Source organism: Peromyscus californicus, unplaced genomic scaffold (assembly GCF_007827085.1).
Source record: "Peromyscus californicus insignis strain IS unplaced genomic scaffold, ASM782708v3 Scaffold_5__1_contigs__length_169319896, whole genome shotgun sequence".
Lineage (NCBI taxonomy): Eukaryota > Metazoa > Chordata > Mammalia > Rodentia > Cricetidae > Peromyscus > Peromyscus californicus.
Window position 1 is genome coordinate 36,315,770 of NW_026294573.1, and position 21,116 is coordinate 36,336,885.

Here is a 21,116-nt window from a genome sequence, read left to right on the forward strand (position 1 = left end):
GGTGGCATATGCCTGTAATTCCAGTACTTGGGAGGTGGAGACAGGAAGATCAGGAGTTCAAAGTCATCCTCAGCTATATAATGAGATTGAGGCAGCCTGGGCTACATCACACACACACACACACACACACACACACACACACACACCCCTAAACTCAATTCTGGGAACAAGTATAGAGCTTCAGTTATCCAAGATGATAAAGTTCTAGATCATGCAAAGTACCTTAGGACTGGGGATCTGCTAGACAGGCTGTCCGCATAGGGACTGTGCTCCCACAGGTAACAACCGGGCAACTGACTACACATCTAGAATTTTGTTGGGAGGTCCCATGTGAAGGGTTCTTACCACAATCTGGGTGTGTGTTTATGTGTGTGCAGCTACACTGTGTGCAAATGCATGCGGAGGCCGAAGTCCACCCAGGGTGTAATTCCTCAGGTACCACTCACCTTGCTTTTTGAGACAGGTCCTCTTGCTGTCCTGGGGCTCAACAGTAGGGTAGGCTAGTTGCCAGTAAGCCTCCAGGCAAGTGACTATCTCACCTCCCCAGATTTTAAGTGTGTGCCACCATGCCTGGCTTTTTTTCAAAAATGTGAGTTCTGGGTTTGAACTTGTGATTATATAACCAGCACTTTACCAACTGAACTAGCTCCTCAGCCACCACTTTTTTTTTTTCAAAACAACTCTGGGGTTTAGCCTCAAGCCATTCACCCACCCCACACACTGTTAACCTTTTATATGGCCAAACACCATAAGAGCATTGTACTTGTCCAAATAACTGCAAGGCTGCCCCACAGAAACTTGCCCTGGCACTCCCACCCCAGGATCTGTGGGAGTGCCACAGCACTGTGGCAGCAGTCCCCCAGGACAGATGTAAGTTGAAGGGATGTTCCCGGCTTTTATTTCTGGTCAGCCCTGGACACAGTTATGCATGAAGTCAACACACAGACTTGTATAGTAAGTGGGATAGTCACGGAGGTGGCTGACATGTGCAGACGACACAAAGTCCACCGAGCGCACCAGGACCTGGTGAGCCAGGCGTGACTCTACCATGCGCTCCACATCCCTGGCTGAGACCATCCGATCAGCTCTGGAGTAGAGGTAGAGCTCAGGCCAGTGGGAGCCCGAGTCCTGCAGCCTGTCATAGAAGTGGGTGTGGAAGAGGGCAGTGAACGGAGCCAGCAGGAAGTGGAACAGTACTACCACCAGGGCAAAGGCCACCACGAGCAACAGGCGCAGCACAGCGGGCCGGTGCTCCAGGATGGTTGCCAGGGCCCTCAGGGACCCTACCAGGTTGCTATCACCGGGACCACTGTCAAAGATGGTGCCCACGACGTGCAGGTGGCCGAAGCGCTGATGGGTCTGTAGGAGCTCTAGCACGTAACGATAGAGCATGACCCCAGCGTTGCTGAAGACATGGAAGAGCAGAGGTTCCCGCTCAATCTCGTAGTCAAAGAGGAGCTCGAGCAGCTTCTGGGCCATCACACGAAGTGAGGGGATGCCCAAGGACTCAGAGAAGAAGACCATGTGCCAGGGGGCCGTGTATCGGATCACAATGCAGCCCTGGAGAGAGGAGAGGGCCCAGGTCAGTCCCAGGGACACGGTGGGGTGGTGGGTGCAGGTTAGCCCAAGGAGCCCAGGAGCTCTGATTTCCACAGCTGTGTCGCAGCGAGCTCACCAGCTGCAGCACAGGAACACTCAAAGCCTGTTGCTTTGTTATTGGGGCTGGGGTTGTTTGTTTTCATTTTTGTGTTGTTTTGTTTTGTTTTTCGAGACAGGGTTTCTCTGTGTAGCCCTGGCTATACTGGAACTCGCTCTGTAGATCAGGCTGGCCTCGAACTTACAGAGGATCTCCCTGCCTCTGCCTCCCAAATGCTGGGATTAAAGGCGTGCTCAAGGCCTGTTTTTGAACACGCTGCTGCATGCTGTTCATGCCTCCTCAGCCTGGGATGGTATTTGAAGCCTGGAGCTGACAGCATGTTTTGGAGACATCTGATCCAACCAGAAGAAAATCTCTTCCCTCTGGTTCCCTCAGGCCTCCTGACCAGCCCTTCCCCAGACCCTGCAAAGCTTTGGGACTTGGATTCACTGGGTTGCAGCTACTTTGCAACCCCCTGAGACAGAGAGGACGGCATGCAGGCCCCAGTCTTAACCACCAGAGGGCGCTTCTGAGCCAGAGCCAGCTCTGCACGGCAGTCCTGTCCCCTTCCCTGCTACAGCGCCCTGAAAACAAGAGTCCGCACTGTCTGGTTTGGGGGTCTGACCTTTAGTTATATCTGGTTCCTGGACTTAGGATCATTCCTCACACTCACCTTCAAATTCCAAACCAGAAAGAGAGGGAAGCGGGGAGAGAGAGGGACAGGGAGAGGGAGGGAGGGAGAGGGAGGGAGGGAAGTAGAAACAAAACAATGAAAGAAATTCCAAATCCAGAAGACATTGTTGCTTTTAAATCCAAATATCTAGACCCAAGCTCACTTTCAGCTCCCATACCCTTCCTGCGTGTGTCAAGTGTACCTTTAATCCTCTGGACAGGTCCCCTTGAAGGCCAGTTGGAGAAGGCACCAGACGCTACCCTGTCTGGGCCTTAACCCCTCTTATTAATTTGTTCTAGAGACAAGGAGCCTCTCTGTCAGGGACATCTGAGCGGGCAGGCTCTGGGGTCAGACAGGCCTGTGCTTAATTCTTGGCCCCGCCATTTACTAACTGTCTGGGCAAAGAGTAATTTACTTCCTCTTTCTCTGTCTGTGTTCCCATCTATAATTGGGATGACACCCACCTCAAAAGGTTATCGTAGAAGTTAAATTTAAAAAAAAATGCATCTCAAGAGACAAAGATGGTACCTGGCACAAAGTGAATCCAGGTACAACAGCCAAATAGGAAAGGCCAGCCATGGTCGCCAGCCAAGGTCACCAGCCATAGACGCCTGAGCTTCCAGCCAGTGAGGCACTAAAAACTCTGAAGGGGGTTGCTGAAGGCCACCCACACTCCCAAATGGTTATGCCTGATAGAGGCTTTTGAGCCCCCATTGGTCCCCCCTCCCCCGCAGCAGATGGGACTACACACTCTGACTATATATATATTCCCTTACAGCCCAGTCTTCAGTAGGCCAAAGTAAGGGCCTTTTTAAATCACAAGGAAGAATATAGAGTTAAGGAACAGAAGAATTAACTGCAGTTGTGTGACCCTGTATTGGACTCCAGGGTTGGACAAATCAGCTGTAGAAGATGCTTTGGGAACATGCTACTTGGGTCTCTAGACACAGACTGGAAAAGGCATGCAATGAAAACTTACTAACAGGACAGATGGAGTCTAAAAAAGCAGGCTGCACATAGTAACTAACTAGAACCTACGTATACAAAAGGTATACAGAGAAAACCTAGAAGGACGCAACCCTTACAGGGTAAGCCGGGGCAGTCTCTAGATGGCAGAATAAAGTGGCGTTATTTTCTTTCAAATAAAAAAAAATTGGAGTTTTAGACTGGAAAACTCTTCTTCACAGCCATCTTCTCTTCACCAGGGGTAAAGGCAGGCCTTCCTCTCTGAGGCTGTCCCTACCACCTCAGCTCCTGTCTTCCCTGGGACCTTCCACCCCCCACTTTCTTCCTCACGCCTTCTGCCCACATAACGGCCTCACTCTGCAAAAGGCAGCCTCCCGAACGTCTATGGACGGGCATGCCCTCCGGGGTTTTCTTGGCCATCCCCTCCCCTTTCCCTGTGGAAGTCTCTTCATTAAGTCTGGGTTCCTCATTGCTTCCCTAAACGAGTGCTGCTGTCTCCTCACACCCCTAGTGTCTCATCACCCTAGAACCTATGAATTCTCTTTAATGTTCCTGTCTCAAAAACACAACTCTACCCAGAAAATGCCCCAGCCTGGACCCTGGCATGACCCTACGCCTCCTTATCTTACTCCCGATCTACGGGTAATCTTCCATTCTTCTTCCCAGAGCTCCGCAATCCATCACCGGGCCCCGGGCTCCTCGGCACCCGAGTCATTGAGACCCCTCTAAACTACTTCTGGTTTCTAGTGCCAGCGTTTCCAATCCTCCCGCCCCACACTCTGCAGCGAATGGCTTTTTTTTGCTTGCTTTCCCTCTCTTTTTTAATGTGTGGTTTTTTGAGGCAAGGTTTCTCTGTGTAACCCTGGCTGTCCTGGAATGGCTCTGTAGACCAGGTTGGACTTAGAGATTCGCCTGCCTCTGCCTCCTGAGTGCTGGGCTTAAAGGTGTGTGCCATTGCCGCCCGGCTTCAATGGGCTTTCTTAATGGCAAACCTAGCTTTACAGTGCCATCAATTCTCTGAGGACAAGGCTCTGGTGTCGCCTCTAAACACATACACTTTGTCTCCTTATTTGTACCCTCTGTTGAAGGCTGCTTTGAGGAGATCTGACTAAGCATGTAAAAGGGGGTTTTCCACACTGTACTCAGGCCCTCCTGGGACTTTGTCAGTTACCACAACCTCCACAGCCAAATTTTAGAGCGGTCTAAGAAGTGTGACTCTTCTCCGAGAAACCCTGTGATCCCGGGAATGGCAAGGGGAAGGTGCTGTCAGTCCTGAGCTCACTTGGTCAGAAAGGGAGGAGGTCCTAGAAAACTATGCCCGGTGTACCCTGTCCTGGCTCCTGCCATCCAAAGAGGCACAGTCCAGGGTGTGGGGCGTGGGCTTACTTCACAACCAGGGAACACATCAAGGCCTCGGGGGAAGAAGAAGCAGGTCAGGGGACTGAAGCAGCCGCAGGAGGACATGGTATAAGCCTGCCAAAGTCCCAGGAGTCCACTGCCTTCCCCACAGGCCTTTGGCACGGCTCTAGGGCTACCACACAGGTGCTCAACCTTTGCTCCAGCCCAAAGGTGAAGCAGCCAGGCTTCCAGCTCCCCACAAAGCAGCCAAGAGTAGCGGAGGCCCACAGCCGGGGCAAGCACTTACGCACAGTACTTACCCTTTTGTGGTAGATGGCACTGTACTTGGCCAGGTTCTTGTCTCTGCAGCCACCCCAGCCCAAGAGAATCACCACAGGCAGTCGCTTCCTGGCCTCCTTCCCATCTTGGCTGGGGTTCTCTGAAAAACAGATGGGGACTGTCAACACCCGAGGCAGGATTGGGGTTCTGACCAATTTAGAGCTGTGGGCAGAAACCAAGGTGGCTCCATTTCATGTGGCTCCTGCCCCCATCCCTCTGGTCAACTGCCTTTTCGTGGATCTCTGTGGAGGCACCATGGCATCACTGGAAGAATCCACATGAGGACACCACATTTTAGTAACTCAAATCCCAAGAAAATAAAGTGAATGCCCTTTCCAGACAATAGCACCTTCCAGCCCAGGGAACCATGACCTATGGGCTAAATCAGACCCTTTTTCTTTCATTTTAAAAAATTACATTTATTTCTTTGTGTGGAAAGGGCCACAGCTGCCAAGATGAGAGTGTTTGGAGGTCAGAGAATAACTTTGGAGTTGGTTCCCCTTCCACCACGTGGGTCCTGGGCATCAAACTCAAGTCATGAGACTTGGCAGCGAATGCCTTAACCCACAGAGTCAGCTCACCAACCCACTGTTTTTCTACAGTCTATGAGCTAAAGTGGGGCATGTATGTGTGGTGTGGGCCCTTGTCCATGTGTTGTGTACATGCACTGTGGATGTCAGAGGTCAACACTGGGTGTCCTTCCCAACCATTCTCCACCTTGTGTGTGGAGACAGTCTTCCTATGAACCTGGAGCTCCCTGACTCATCCAGGCTGGCCAGCCAATGAGCTCCAGGCTCCACCTGTCTTAGCCTCCCTCAACCCTGGGGTCACAGATGTGTGCTGCCCTGGTTTTTTTGTTTTTTTTGTTTTTTTTTTGATAGTGCTGCTGGGAATATGAACTCAGTGCTCAGCCTTGAACAGGAGGCACTTTACCCATGAGCCACCCTCCCAGCTCCAGCAATGGTTTGGATTTGTTTGATGTGTTTGTTTTACATTGCTAGGGATCAAACTTTGGGCTCCACGGTTCTCTACCACTGAGCTACCTGAAGCCCCAGGCTTTTACTTCTTCTTCTTCTTCTTTTTTTCTTTGCTGGCCTAGAACTCACTATGTAGATCAGGCTGGCCTTGAACTCACAAAAATCCACATGCTTCTGCTTCCTGATATTAAAGGCATGCACCACCATGCCAGGCCCCCACACTTTTACATTTTTAAATGGTTAGAAAAAAATTAATATGGTGACACACACACCTATAATCTAGCACTCAGGAAGCTGAGGCAGGAGGACTGAATAGGAGAGCAGCCTGGGCTACATATGAAACCACAGTCTTTAAAAAATCACAATAAAATTATATGAACTTAAATTTCTGTGTCTAGCCAGGCGGTGGTGGCGAATGCCTTTAATCCCAGCACTGGGGAGACAGAGGCAGGCAGATCTCTGAGTTTGAGGCCAGCCTGGGCTACAGAGTTCCAGGAAAGGCTCCAAAGCTACACAGAGAAATCCTTTCTCAACAAAAACCAAAATAAATAAATAGATAAATAAATAAATAATTTTCTGTGTATATAGCTGGGCATGGTGGCACATGCCTTTAATCCCAACACTCAAGAGACAGAAGCACATGGATCTTTGGGAGTTGAGGCTAGCCTGGTCTACATATTGAATTCCAGGACAGCCAAAGCTATATAGAGAGATCCTAGCTAAAAACAAATAAATAGCAGGCAGTGGTGGTGCATGCCTTTTAATTCCAGCACTGGGGAGGCAGAGCAGGTGGATCTCTGTGAGTTCAAGGCCAGCCTTGTCTACAAAGCAAGGTCCAGGACAGCCAGGGCTACACAGAGAAACCCTGTCTCGGAAAAACAAGACAAACAAACAAACAAACAAACAAATCTAAATTTACACAAAGTCTCATTTGATGTCAGAACTGTAGATCAGTGGCAAACAGCTGACCCAGCACGGATACAGCTGTGGGTTCAATCTCTATCACATGATCGTGCAGGCCCCCCACCACCCCGCACAGAGTTTTATTAGGGTCTGGAAATGTAGCTCATTTAACAGACACTGACCTAACACGTGTAAGGCTGTGAGTTCAATCCCCAGCACCAAAAACCCAGCATGGCAGTACATGCCTGATATCTCAGCACTTGGGAAGGGAATCAGAAAAGATCAGGAGTTCAAGGTCACCTTTGCCTACATAGTGAGTTTGAGACTAGCCTTTGCAACATGAGACTCTGCCTAAAATATAGATAGATGGATGGATGGATGGATGGATGGATGGATGGATGGATGGATGGATGGACGGACAGACAGATGAGTTACATTGGAACATAGCCATTCTTACCCAATTTATCTATTGTCTATGACTACCTTCAGATGAAAAAAGTACAGACGAGTGGTTACAAAGGAGATCGTTGGCTCACAAAGCCTTAACTATTGCTGTCTCTTTACAGAAAAAGTTTGGCAGCCTCTGTTCTAATCTATGAATAGATGGAGGGAAAAGATCTTAAGAGTGCTTGCCTAGTATGCTCAAGGACCTAGGTTTCACCTATGGAACCACATTAGGCATGGTTGTACACCTCTATAATCCTAGCTCTCAGAGGATGGAAGATCAGAAGTTCAAGCTCGTCCTCAGCTACAAAGTAAAGTCAAGGCTCAAGACCAGCCTGGGGTACATGAGATACCCATCTCAAAAAAAAAAATAAAAATAAAATAACAAAACAAAAGACCTGGGTAAAACAGCTTTAGCAGTGACAGGAGGCTGACTGGCCACACCTCCCCTGCTCCCCCAAGAGTCTACTGTGGCCTGTACTCACAGAAGTTTAGCTCCGTAACACCATGATGCAGGGACACTGTGTAGTCCCGGCTCCCCACCCTGAGCACCCCCGGGGTTAGCCCCATGCACAGCTGGAAGCTTGCTTCCTTCAGTGATAGGAGCACAAGCTGCCTTCACCATGCCTGTCTGAAGAGGCCTCCCTAAAACCATGTCCCACCTACCTCATTTCCCCCCCCCCCCCCCCCCCCCGCAAGGTGAGTGTCGCTCCTTTGTGGGGCATCTGCACAAGGACTGTCTGTAGCTAGACAGCCGGCCTCTAAAGAAGGGCTGGTGCGTACCCGTCCAAGGACCAAGCCACTTGGCTATGCTCAGCCGACACCTGAAATTTATGGATGCTGGTGGTGACCTGCCAACAGTAAATTTCAAGGCTAGTTAAGAAGATGGTAAATATAAATCACTAACCTTTGGACAAAAGGAAGACAACAATTTCCTGTGGAAATTAATGTGATTGAAAAGTTCAATGTTCCTGCTCTCCAGTAGCGGCGACTCTGGCCTTCAGAGATTAACTGCCCGCACCCGCAGGGCTCTAGGCCAGATGGAACAGAAGCTGCCAGACCCCCAGTCCCTCGCTGACACCCACTACCCCTTCCAGGCTCCACTAACTCAGGTAGCTCCAAACAGTCACAGCCTTTCTTATCCCTGTGCCCGCTCTATCTTCTGCCAGGGTGGCACCTCAGGACCTGCACTATGTGGGTGGAGACCAGCCCAGTCTTGCCCACCACGAAGCTCTGGCTTAACCCAGGTTAACCAGCTGCCTATTCCCACTGGATGACTCTCTAAGGTGAGCCACTGGATTTGATATCCTCCAGTGGCCACTTGACAAGACCAGCCCCTCACAAACACAGAACGGGCATTTCTAAACAAGAGATTTGAGCAGGTTCTGCAGGGCTTCCAAACTGTCCTTCCAACACTGAGATCTAGAGCTCTGCTCAGCTCTGGGGTGAGATCTGCTAGGTCCCTTAAGAAATGATTCTCAAGATGTTCATCTCTATGAAGACACCAGTGCCCGGACATCCTGCCCACTCCCAGAGCCAAAGCACTCCTTCCTAGAATTCGTCTCTACTCTCCAGCGTCTGTACCCCACATGCTCTTCACCAGGTCGGGGAGTGCCCACTGCCCCTCTGTAGTTCACATTTGCTTTTACTTCTTTGTGGTGCTGGTACCCAGGGCCATGCGCATGGTCGGCAAGCATTTTAGCAGTAGGCTCTACCCATAGCTGTCCCTTTGGATTCTATACATGAAAATTCTATAAAAGTACCTTTCAAATATGGCTTGGAAAGTGATAGTGGCCAAGAAAAGTCTGTCAGAGGAAGTCATGTTCCCTACCGTGGCCTCAAAGGCCCAGTGGGGCATGCAGGGTAGACAGAGGGCACGGGCAGGGCAGGGCTGTGATAAGCTGTCCTGGTGCTGAGAGCCTGAGGACAGAGAGCAATGGGCAGAAGGGCAGCAGAGAGGGGACTGGGGCCTGAGTCCATGAACTAGGGGCTTGATTCCACAGCAATAAAGAGTGAGTGAAAATTCTGGAATGGCAAAGTGGCATGATCCAGTCTGTTCCTGATGACTGTAGACTCCCACCACTGTTGAACGTCTCGGTCACTCTCCCCTTAACCAGCAGGTTCCACAAAGCAGGAAGTGACATCTACCGCATTTATCCTCCCATGCCCAGTGGACAGCATCATGGCTGGCCCGCACAGGAGCTCACCCCACCGCGATCATCAGACTAGTCAGGAGCACCCGCCGACACCATGCTCTCCTCATGTGGCACCGCCAGTGTCTGCTGGAGAAGTGAGGCTGCCACGGCAGGCAAGGGTGGTGAAGGTCTCAACCAGGGGAGTGTGGAAAACCAGAACCGGAGAAGCCGGGCGGTGGTGGCGCATGCCTTTAGTCCCAGCACTCAGGAGGCAGAGACAAGTGGATCTCTGTGAGTTCAAGGCCAGCCTGGTCTACAGAGAGAGTTCCAGGACAACCAAGGCTGTTACACAGAAAAACCCTGTCTCAAAAAAAAAAAAAAAAAAGAAGGAAATGACAGGGCGAAAGTCACAGGCTTGGAGTGCTGTCACACGCTTCTAATTCTAGCATTCTGGAAGTTGAGAGTTCTAGGCCAGCCTGATCTACACAGCAAGAAAAATAAAGCAGATTCATAATAATTTTGAAACATGAAATTTCAGTAGGTCACAAACCTCAATATAAGAATTAAAACTAGGGGCTGGAGAGATGGCTTAGTGGTTAAGAGCACTGTCTGCTCTTCTAGAGGACCTGAGTTCAAGTCTCAGCACTCACACAGCAGCTCACAACCATCTGCAACTCCAGTTCCAGGGGATCCAGTGTCCCCTCTCCTGACCTCTGTGGGCACCAGGCACGCACATGGTGCATAGACAAACACGATGTAGGCAAAACACCAACACACATAAAATCGATTCTTTTGGAAAGGAGAACATCTTATGAACTCAACTGAGCAATAGTTTTGGACCGTGACACCAGCATCACAGGGAACAAACAAAACAGATAAGCTAAAATTTCAACATCTGTACTTTTATTTAATTTTATTTTATGAGTGTGAATGTTTTGCCTGCATGTACGCATGTGCACTGTGTGTGTGCCTGGTGCTGAAGCCAGAAGGCTCTGGATCCTCTGAAACTAGATCAAGGTGACTATGAGCCTCCAGGCGGGTAGAAGATCTGGAACTTGAGGCTTTTGCAAAAGCAACAAGTTCTCTTAACCTCTCCAGGACCAACTTTTATACTTTAAAGGGCACTTTCAGAAAGAGAGAGAGAGGGAGAGACTCACTCACCTCTGAACCTCTGATATGGTACTTGTATTCAGAACATACTTAAAACTCTTACAGTCTAAAACCAAAACAAATAACCCAGGTGTGTGTGTGTGTGTGTGTGTGTGTGTGTGTGTGTGTCCACACTAGAGGTGGGTGGGAGCAGAGAATGTATATGTATATGAGTGTAGTATGCACCCTTATATAGGCACCCATACACATATATGGAAGCCAGAGGAGGACAGGAAGTGTCACACTATGTGAAAGGTGGACATCCGTACAATGGAATACTACTCAGTCATAAAAAAGAATAAAGTACTACTCAGCCTGTAGTATAGATGAGCCTTAAAAACACCATGCTAAGGGAAAGGAGCAAAAGGTCACATATCAGAGGATTCCATTGATATAAAATACCAGAAAAGGCAAATCCATCGAGACATAAGGTAGATCTGCGGTTGTCAGCAGGTGGAAGGAAGGGCGGGGAGTGACCACCAATGAGTCCAGGATTTGTCAGTGTAAAAATTCTAGAATTGGATCCTACCAATGTTTTCACAACCTTGTGGATATACTAAAATGAATTATACATTTTAAAAAGATGAATTTTATGATATGTGAATTATATTTCAATGTCATTTTTTAAAATGGTAACTGAAAAAGTAAGCTGCAAAATACTATCACAAAAGAATATCATCTGAATGAACAGACAGCCATTCTCTACATGGCAAAAGCCCCGACTCTTAATGGCAAATTTCTCTGAAATTAAAGGCAATTTCTTTTTTGAGACAGGGTCTCACAGCTTTGAACTTGCTGCCTAGTTGAGGATGCCTTCAACTCTGATCCTCTTGCCTCTCTAAGTGAGGGGTTACAGATGTGCACCACCACAGCTGGCTTAGAGTTCTTTTTTTTTCATGTTTTTTAAACCATTTTCTAAAACATATATGAGGCTGGGATGCAACTCAGGGCTAGAACTTGTCTGTCTTGTGTAGGACCCTGAGATACTCCAAAAACAAAAAAAATTTCAAAGCAGAGAGCATCAATTTTGCAAGGAAAGTTACAATACCATTTCAAAACTACAACTGAGAAGATAGTCCCATCAAAGCAACCAAACCAGCGTGGTTAAGGATACCCAGAAGCCCCTGGGAATGAAGAAGCATTCTTTTCTACCCTGACACTACTTAAGCATGCTACAAAATAACTCAATCCCAGGCCGCCTGTCATCTGTCAAGGAATAACGGGATGCTGGGAACACGAGAATTACAAATATGTCTGCTGTTCAGCAAGCAGTTCAAGTCATAAACTAAAGCATAAATTAGGTTGTGTGTGTCCCCCGGGCGTGTAGAGAAGACAAAGAGGGCGACTCAACACAGGCTGTTTGTAATGGGAAGCGAGAATCACACACAAGGAAGCCATGTGTATTTAAAAGGCAAACAAGAAAATGACTCCCCATTTCCCCTACCCCCCAGAAGTCCTCTCTAGAGTCTCACTGCTCCTACATTTAATCCAAATTATTTTAAATTTAGCCTTTGAAATAACATAGTAGAATTGTATTCCATCTAAGAAGCCACATCGTCCAAAGCTGTACATCCGTCCACATCTTTAACTCTGTGACTATGAAACAGACCTAAGGTAAGCCCTTTAATTCCCAATTCCTCTATCTGTGGAATGGGCTAATACTTACTACAAAGAATTCAGCAAGATCATGACTACAGAAGGCTCAACAATGTATCCACCCAAAGAAAGAGTTCAGTAAGTGAAGTGATTATTACTTTGCTGCATGCCTACTGTAGAAAAAGTAGAAAATGAGTATCAAATAAAATCGGAATCATACTCTTTGTCATCTGCTTTCTTCTGCTCAGCAATATATCGTGACCATCTCTCCCTGTCAGTTTCTATATTTTTACACCATTATTTTCAGTGGCTGCAGAACAGCTGTAGAATGTTTTCATAATTTATGGTCACCAATCTCCCATTATTGAACATGATGTTGCTCCCAATTTGAGGCTATAATAAAAATACTTCAGTGGACGACTTTCTTTGTGTACAGCCCTCACTGTGGTGTCCTGTTCCTGCAGCCCTTCCTGACGCCAGCGGAAACCTTCACAGTCACAAGCTCTGGAGTAAGGCTCTCAGGCTGAAAAAAGTGTTACTTGGAGCAAGGTATTTCATGCCCTCCATACGCCCATCCGTCATCTGTGAAACACGATTAAGGGTACCCCTCCTGCCAGGGTGACAGTGAGGATTAAAAACACAATGAAAGCAGGTCCCAGAGGACTGGCATGGGGATGGGGCACAGCATGGTCAACAGCAGAGGATGACAGGTGCAAAGGGCACCCTGGGTCTAGCCCTCAAATGCAGGGGCCAAAACAGAAGCAGGCATGGAGCAGGCCCCCGGGAAGAGGTTTCCATTGCCTTGTTAATGGATGAAAGAGAAGGCATGAGAATTCAAAAATAAATAAAATCTGTGCTTCAACAACACACTAAAATTGGCACAATTACAGAGGAGATTAGCATGGCCCCTGCACAAAGATGACATGCAATATATGAAGCATTCAGTGGGGTTTTGTTGTTTAGTTTTGGTGTTTTTTGGTGTTTTTGAGACAGGGTTTCTCTGTGCAGCCCTGGCTGTCCTGGAACTCTCTGTAGCCCAGGCTGGCCTCGAACTCAGAGATCCACCTACCTCTGCCTCCTGAGTGCTGAGATCAAAGACGTGAGCCACCACCGCCCAGATGTGGTCAGCGGTTTTTAAATAAATGAATGGAACACTTCGGAAGAAGGTGGCAGTCTCTGGGGTCCTACAGATAAGAACAAATATTAATTGTCCTTTCCTCCATCCTTCCTTCCTTCCTTCCTTCCTTTTCCTTTTGAGACAGGGTCTTGCTCAGACTAACCTGGAAATTGCAATCCTCCAGCCTCAGTCCCCTCTGTGCTAGGATTATCACCATACACTTCACACCTGGCCACCTCTCGAGGTTCTCGGCTCTCCGTGAGCAAAGCTTGCCAAGCCTCCCCTGGACCCCTGCCTCCTGCAGCCCCTCTGCTCTCACTTCTCCTCCAGTGCCTTTATTTTGGCACCTTTGCTGATCACCACGACCTGTCAGGCTTCTGGAAGCTCCACTCGTCAACACCCGCCCCTCGTGATGGTGGGGACCCAGCACTGCTTCTGTGCCAGAAAAAGCTTCCTGAGTTTAAAGATATGGCTCCATTTCTTTGACCGTTGCCACTGGCAGGCAAAAGAGAAGGCTCACAATAAAGTCTGGAACCCTCAAGTCACCTTAGGTGGCTGCCTTGAGGCCTCTGGTAACTCAAAGAGTGAGAGCCCTGTCTTCAAAGTTTCTATGAAGTTTGAAGCGTGGTGTTGAAAGATCAAATCCAAGATACTACACGTTAGGCACGCCAGTCTGCCTAGCCTGCCCCACAACGACTGAGTGACTCCAGCCCACCATTACAGTTAGCAACGGCTGCTCACTTAACTGTCAAATCACTCCAGTGCTTGGCTCTGTGGCTTTGATGTGATTTCCTATTCGGGGAAAGGGTAAGGCAATTCCAAAAACTGAAGATGACTGACCATCCTGCACACTTCCTCACTAAACAGCAACCACAGAGGAAAGGCAATCTCTGTCCTGGGCCTTCCCATGAGAGCCATTCTGTGCAGCCCGGCCATCCTACAGAGGAACTCTATCCAAAAGGAATCCATAAGTTCAGAGACCACAGTGTACAGGTTGGGGTTGGGGTTGGGGTTAGGTTTGGGATTAGAGTTAGGGTTGGAGCTAGGAGTTAGGGTTAGGGTGAGGGTTGGTGTTAGGATCAGGGTTAGAATTAGTCTTAGGGTTGGACTTAGGTTTAGTGTCAGGATTAGGGTTGGAGATAGGGTTAGGGTTGGTGCTAGGGTTGTGTTTGGGGTTTGGGTTGTTGTTGCTAGCATTTAGATAGTGTTGAAGTTAGTTTTAGGGTTCGTTTTAGGTTTGGGTTAGTGTTGGATTAATTCTTAGGGATGGAATTTGTAGGGTTAGTATTGGGGTTTAGGCAGGTGTTGGGGTTGGGATTCTTTTTTTTTGGTTTTTCGAGACAGGGTTTCTCTGTGTAGCTTTGCGCCTTTCCTGGAACTCACTTGGTAGTCCAGGCTGGCCTCGAACTCACAGAGATCCGCCTGGCTCTGCCTCCCGAGTGCTGGGATTAAAGGCATGCGCCACCACCGCCCGGCGGGGTTGGAATTCTTAAGCAGTCCATGTCCTCCCACTTAGCTCTGGGTCATGCACACCTAGCAGGCAACTCAGGAAATAACTGAATGCTCGGGAGGACTTCCTCTTGGAGGAGAGATTCAAGGAAGTAGGAATGCTGTCTCTTAGAGAGGAAGAGGGCTTACTTTGTAGATGGAAACCACAGAAATGTGAAACCACTGCTTCCACATTCCTTCTCTCTAGAAACCACAGCTCTCCTCAGCTGCCTGTACATGAACCCCTCGAGGCACCAACAACTAACCCTTGGAAGACACAGTAAACGCCAAACTGAGCAGAAAACAACCTGAAGGCTGATGTGGTTCAAGAACAGGAAGTGCTTTCTAACAATCCCTCCAATAGGCCCTGGTGTCTGGGAGGAAGCGTCTGCCAACAACACAATGTCCTGCAGAGGAATGCAGGGTAAACTGGCCCCTCAGATGTCTTCCAGTGCTAAGGCCCAGCCTCCTAAAGCAGCCTGGGGAAGCACAGGGGAGGAGAAGGATGGACAGAGCAGCCACTCTGTTCCAGACACACACTTCCAGCATCTACCCTGTGGACCTTTACAATCCTAGTGGTTGTTATTATTATTTCTGACACAAGAGAAATACATGGCTCAGAAAGATTCAATGATCGGCTAAAGCCAAGAGTAGCAGTGCACGCCTTTAATCCTAGCACTTGGGAGGCAGAGGCAGGAAGAGCTCTGTAAGTTCAAGGCCAGCCTGGTCTCCATCATCATCATCATCATCATCATCATCATCATCATCTACCAAAGCCAGTTCCGGTGGCACATGCCTAGAATGCTAACTACTAGAAAAGATTAAACAGTATTTGTAATTTCAAGCTTATCTGGGCAGTAGAGTACGTTCAAGGCCAGTTTAGACAACAGAGTGAGACCGTCAAAAAGGAGGGCTGAGCTGGTGAGAAGGTCCAGCAGGTTAAAAAAAAAAAAAAAGCACTTACTGCTAAACCACATGACCCAAGTTAGATCTCCAGCTCCACAAGGCAGAAAAAGAGAACCAACTGTCCTCTGTACCGTGTACATACACTATGCTGTGTATGCATACACACAAATAAACATGTATGGCATAGTGGTAAAACACTAGCCTTAGCATGCATCAGGCCCTGGGTTCAATCCCCTAGTCCTGCCAAAATAAATAAATAATAAAAACTTGCCAAAGCCAGAGAGCTACTAAGAGATGGGGCAGGAAACACAAACCAAGACTCTCTCTACCCACCTGGGCAGAGAGAGCATCCCTGCCTTCCTGGCCATGCAGAAGGGAGTGCCAGCCCTTTGCAGCTAATGGTTCTGCAAGGATAGCAATATTAACCGACTTCATCTCATGCTAAAATCAAAAGCCCTTTCATAGCATAAGCCCAATGACCCAGCTCTAGGGACAAACAGATAGTGGCAGCCATCCGTGCTTTGGGAGCTGAGAGGCTGCTGCCCTGCTCTAAACTCCAAGCAAGGAACACACAGTAGGACCAGAGGGACCTGGGAAGGCTGTTGAAGGAAGCTAAGCTTTATGATGAGCTGGACAAGTGAGGGGCAGCGGACTGGAAACACTATTCCAAACAGACCAAAGAGCAGAGGCAGAGGCCGACCTGTGTTCCAAGCCTTCTCTGCCGTAGTTTCCAACAGAGACAACTTTCCATTCTCTGGTCCAACAACTTATATTGCTTTACAAGCTACTAATCTTATGAAGCCTCCCACACATCTTTTTTAATGATATGAATGTAGGGGGTAAACAATGTTAATTCTAAATGCCAACTACTAAACTCATTTCCATCAGGATCTATGCCAAGTTCTTTACACAAATAATCCCAGTTGTGCAACCAGCAATTTTTCCTCATTTTTGCAGATAGGGAAAACTGAAATTCAGAGTTGAAACTCTACCGAAGGTCATCCAGTTACTAAAAGCAGCTGATAGGATTTCGACAGAGTTCAAGCCGGCCTAACAATCGGTTCTGTTAACCACTGCCAAGGATTGTGGGGAAGCGGAGAACCAGGCACGCTGGCCCCTGGGCATTTCTGGGGACCAGAGACTCCCCAGGGACTCCATTCGTTCTGGAAAATGAAGGGTGGGCCTAGCCACACTTGGCGATGAGGGGAGAGAAATAGGAAGCCCGATCCAAAACAAAAGAATTAGGGTGAACCTCGAGGGTCCTCCTGCCACAAAGAGAAGCAAGAACACGGGCCTTGAGAACCTGGCGTGGAACAGAAAGACCCTCAGTCGACTGGGGGGGGGGGGGGGGGCGCGGGGGGCGGGGCTCTGCGCGCCCCGCAAGCTCCGTCCTGCCCGGCAGACCCCGGAGGGGGCGGGCCGCGAGAGGGCGGGGCCGCGGGGCAGGCGGGGCGTCGCTGCAGGGCTAACCTCCCGAGTCCCCTTCCATACTCTGGCTCCAGCAGGGCTGATCCGGGATCTCGATGCTGTAATCCAGCTCGGCCGAGGCCATGGTGAAGGTGCGGGCCGTCAGCACGGGCCTCCCGCCGGAACTCCCGCAGTTTCACCTCGCCTGGGCCGGACGCCGCCAGGCCACGCCCACACCCCGCCCACGCCTGGCGCTGCCCAATCCTCGAGCCGCGTTCTGTGACCTCCCTCCTAGCAACCACCAAGTCGCTCCGCGCCTCCCGCCGCACCCACTAGCCGGGCCCTAGCAACCACGCTCTGGCCCCTCCTGTCTTTGGCCCACAGCAATTGGCTGACTCTCTTGATATAGATCAAGTATTGGTCAGCGGGCCGCACTCTTGGAGCGTCCCCATCCCCCTGTGAAGGTAAGAGTAGGTGGGAGAGTGGAAGTATTATGGACATCTCAGAACTTTGACTTCTCGAACCTGGTAGAAAACTTGGACTTGCACATCTAACTGCGTGTACCTCCATCACCAGCCACAGTTCACAGGCTGGAGGCAAAAAAAAAAAAAAAAAAAACGAACAAAACAGCGTCAGGCGGCAGGTGCGGACCGGTCCTCCCACTCGTGGGAGACTGGCTGCCTGGCTGGGAAGGGGTCTTCAGATAATGACTTAAGAAATGCCCTTTCATGGGTGTGGCCAAATAGCTTAGACTAGTACAGTTTTCTTGCATTTAGTAAATATTTACTGAACAGCTAGCTGTATGTGCCAGAGACTGGACAACATACAAATCTTTGGGCGCTAGTGAGCTCCGCCATTGGTCCAGCGGTTCTCGGCCTGTGGGTCATGACTCCTCATAGCAGATATTTGCATTATGATAACAGTAGCAAATGTGCCGTTATGAAGTAGCAACGAAATAATTTTATGGCTGGGGGTCACCACAACATGATGAACTAATTGTATTAAAGAGTCTCAGCATTAGGAAGGTTGAGAACCACTGCCTTGGTCCTTATGGTCTTAATGGGAGAGAGGGAAGAACCGTGTATGAACCACCTCTAATCCGATGGGGAGGATAAATACTTCAGAAGAGTAAGGATTGGGGGAGCCCAAGAGAAGTAGCAATTGTGACAACAGGCTAATTGTGGAGCTGGGTCTTGAAAGACTTGTGAAGAAAGGGAAGGTAAGAACCCACGACTGAAAAGTTTAAAAGGGGAACAGAGAGAGGTGAGTACAAGAAATGACGTGAATTGTCTTCTGGCCGGAGGGGAGACTAGTGCAAAAGAAACATAGGAAGGACAGGCACAGACCCAGGGCAGCATTTGATGTCAAGCTCATCTTGGAACTTGCAGATAGACGATGCCAGTGGTAATATGTTTTCCCATGTGTCTTGCACCTTTGAGTACAAGGGCTTAGATTTACCATGAAGACAGCAGGAAGTTGTTTTAGTACAATGCAGAGCCCGGATTGGGGTTTGGAAGAAGGAGGGAGGCCAGTTAAGAAGCTGTTTGAGGCCGGGCGGTGGTGGCGCACGCCTTTAATCCCAGCACTCGGGAGGCAGAGCCAGGCGGATCTCTGTGAGTTCGAGGCCAGCCTGGGCTACCAAGTGAGTTCCAGGAAAGGCGCAAACCTACACAGAGAAACCCTGTCTCGAAAAACCAAAAAAAAAAAAGAAAAAAAGAAAAAGAAGCTGTTTGAGTGATGGGGAAAGCTTTGGGTATGAACCTAGGAGATGAAAGCCAAGGGGAAAGTGTTGAGAACTGGTGGTTAAGTAAGGTAAATAAAATCTCAAAGATGACACTGGACTCACAAACAAGGAAGTGACTAGTGACCTTTGCCAGGGCTGTTTCAGTAAGCAAAGATTCAGTGGCTTGAGAGGTGGATTGGAGGTGACAGGCACGGTGGTAACCTGTAATCTCAGCATTTGAGAGGTAGGCTGAGGAAGCTGATTGTTCCAAGGTCATCCTCGGCTACTTAATGGGTTCTAGGCTAGCCTGAGCTACCTACCCGAGACTTATCTTAAAAGAAAAAAAAGAGATGGAATACTTTCAAGGCATTTGCCATTTATTGGCAACCTCTAGGTCTATAGGCTTTTGTTCAGGTGGGAGAGAGCGAGCAAAGAGGTAAAAGGTAAAACTGTAGGGGGGAGAGAGCAGGTAAAAGAGTGTGGCCCCCAAAGTGGAAAAATTTAAACGGTTGAGGAGTGACCAGGGAGATGGCTCGCCAGTAAAGTGTTTCCCGGCTGAGCATGAGGAACCAACTTGGATGCCCAGGACTCACGTAAAAACTGCACAGTGACAACAAATTAATATTTTAAAAAAGAATAAAAAGGATCTCTGTGAGTTCGAAGCCAGCTTGGTCTACAGAGCAAGTTCCAGGACAGCCACAGCTACACAGAGAAACCCTGTCTCGAAACAAACAAACAAAAAACCAAAAGAATAAAAAGGTGGAGAGAGAGAAAGACACTGAGTGTGGTGGGATCCAGATATAGAACTCTCAGCTACTTCTCCAGCACCACGTCTGCCTGCATATCACCATGTTCCCTGCCATGCTGACAATGAACTAAACCTCTGAACTGTAAGCCAGCGCCAATTAAATGCTTTCCTTTACAAAAGTTGCCATGATCATGGTCTCTGTACAGCAATAGAACACTGACTAAGACAGAAGTTGGTACCAGGGAACAGTACTGGTATTACTGTGACAGGCCTGACCATGCCCTTATGGGTAGAGTGTGGACTTTGGGACTTTGGATTAGGTAACCTGTTGAGGGAAAGCAGGGAACTGGGGCTTAGTGGGCCACACTAGTAGGTGTGGAAAAGAATGGTGCTGAGAGCAATGTAGATCATGATGGCCCATATAAAGAGGTTTTAGAAGAGAAGATTATTAGTATGTGGTCTAGAGACCATTCTTGTGATATTTTGGCAAAGAATGTAACTGCTTTCTGCCCTTGTCCAAAAAATCTGCCTGAGGCTAATGCAGCAGGCTTTCTTTTAGGCCACAAACCAGCTCCCAAATAAAAACACAGAGACTTAATACTAGTTATGAGTGCTTTGCCTTAGCTTATGCTTCTCCCACTAGCTCTTGTAACTTAATCTAACTTGTTTTTCTTCATCTATGTTTTACCTTAGGACTTTGACCTTTCTTTCATTCTGTATGTCCTACTTCATGTCTGGCTGGCCTTGGGTGTAGTTGGTTGTTTTACTCTTTACTCTTTGGGGGTCCCTCATCCAGCTCCCAGATAAACCACACAGAGTCTTTTTTTTTTTTTTTTTTTTTGGTTTTTCGAGACAGGGTTTCTCTGTGTAGCTTTGCGCCTTTCCTGGGACTCACTTGGTAGCCCAGGCTGGCCTCGAACTCACAGAGATCCACCTGACTCTGCTTCCCGAGTGCTGGGATTAAAGGCGTGCGCCACCACTGCCCGGCCCACACAGAGTCTTATTCTTACTTATAAATGCCCAACCTTAGCTTGGCTTGTTTCTTGCCAGCTTTTCTTTTTTTAAAGATTTATTTATTATGTATACAGCATGTATAACTGCCGACCAGAAGAGGGCACCAGATCTCATTACAGATGGTTGTGGGCCACCATGTGGTTATGGGAATTGAACTCAGGACCTCTGGAAGAGCAGTCAGTGCTCTTAACCTCTAAGCCATCTCTCCAGCCCCACTTTTCTTAACTTAAATTATCACATCTATCTTTTGCCTCTGGGCTTTTACCTTTCTCTATTCCTGTATACTTTTCTTTACTTCTTATCCATGGCTGGCTGTGGAGCTGGGTGGCTGGCCCCCTGCATCCTTCTATCCTCATTTCCTTGTTCCTTGATCTTTTTTTCTCTCTTTTTCTCCTTCTGTTCACTCTCTTTACCAGCTAGCCCTGCTCATCCATCTACTGCCTAGCTATTAGCCATTCAGCTTCTTATTAGACCAATCAGTGCCTTAGGCAGGCAGAGCCACACATCTTTACACAGTTAAACAAATGCAGCATAAACAAATGTGACATACCTTTACA

The 21,116-nt window shown here is 48.4% G+C and overlaps 2 protein-coding genes and 1 non-coding gene across 9 annotated transcripts in view; 2 read left to right on the plus strand and 1 right to left on the minus strand.

Moving 5' to 3' along the window:
- Positions 1-871: 871 nt before the first annotated feature.
- Positions 872-17,324, minus strand: Tmem53 (transmembrane protein 53). 4 transcript variants are annotated; one of them, XM_052716281.1, is made up of 4 exons: positions 17,159-17,267; positions 13,226-13,340; positions 4,934-5,052; positions 872-1,560 (listed from the first exon to the last, which is right to left on the minus strand). In XM_052716281.1, the coding sequence occupies exon 4, from the start codon at positions 1,522-1,524 to the stop codon at positions 907-909; it is 618 nt and encodes a 205-aa protein (XP_052572241.1). In that variant the 5' UTR covers positions 1,525-1,560; positions 4,934-5,052; positions 13,226-13,340; positions 17,159-17,267; the 3' UTR covers positions 872-906. The 4 variants fall into 4 exon arrangements, with proteins under 4 accessions (XP_052572241.1, XP_052572242.1, XP_052572240.1 ...); XM_052716282.1 differs by lacking the exon at positions 17,159-17,267 and adding an exon at positions 17,138-17,152; XM_052716280.1 differs by lacking the exon at positions 13,226-13,340 and having other exon boundaries at positions 17,159-17,324.
- LOC128098019 (U6 spliceosomal RNA) lies at positions 13,009-13,110 on the plus strand. Its single transcript, XR_008214066.1, has one exon. It is a non-coding gene; the product is annotated as a U6 spliceosomal RNA (small nuclear RNA).
- A 100-nt stretch (positions 17,325-17,424) lies between the features above and the next one.
- Armh1 (armadillo like helical domain containing 1) overlaps positions 17,425-21,116 on the plus strand; it is a 46,717-nt gene continuing 43,025 nt past the window's right edge. For 3 of the 4 annotated variants that reach the window (XM_052716275.1, XM_052716277.1, XM_052716278.1), the window contains exon 1: positions 17,426-17,538. The gene's annotated coding sequence lies outside the window, so the exon portion shown is untranslated. Of the gene's footprint in view, positions 17,539-21,116 lie in introns of all 4 variants that reach the window. The other variant, XM_052716276.1, reaches the window with a different exon arrangement.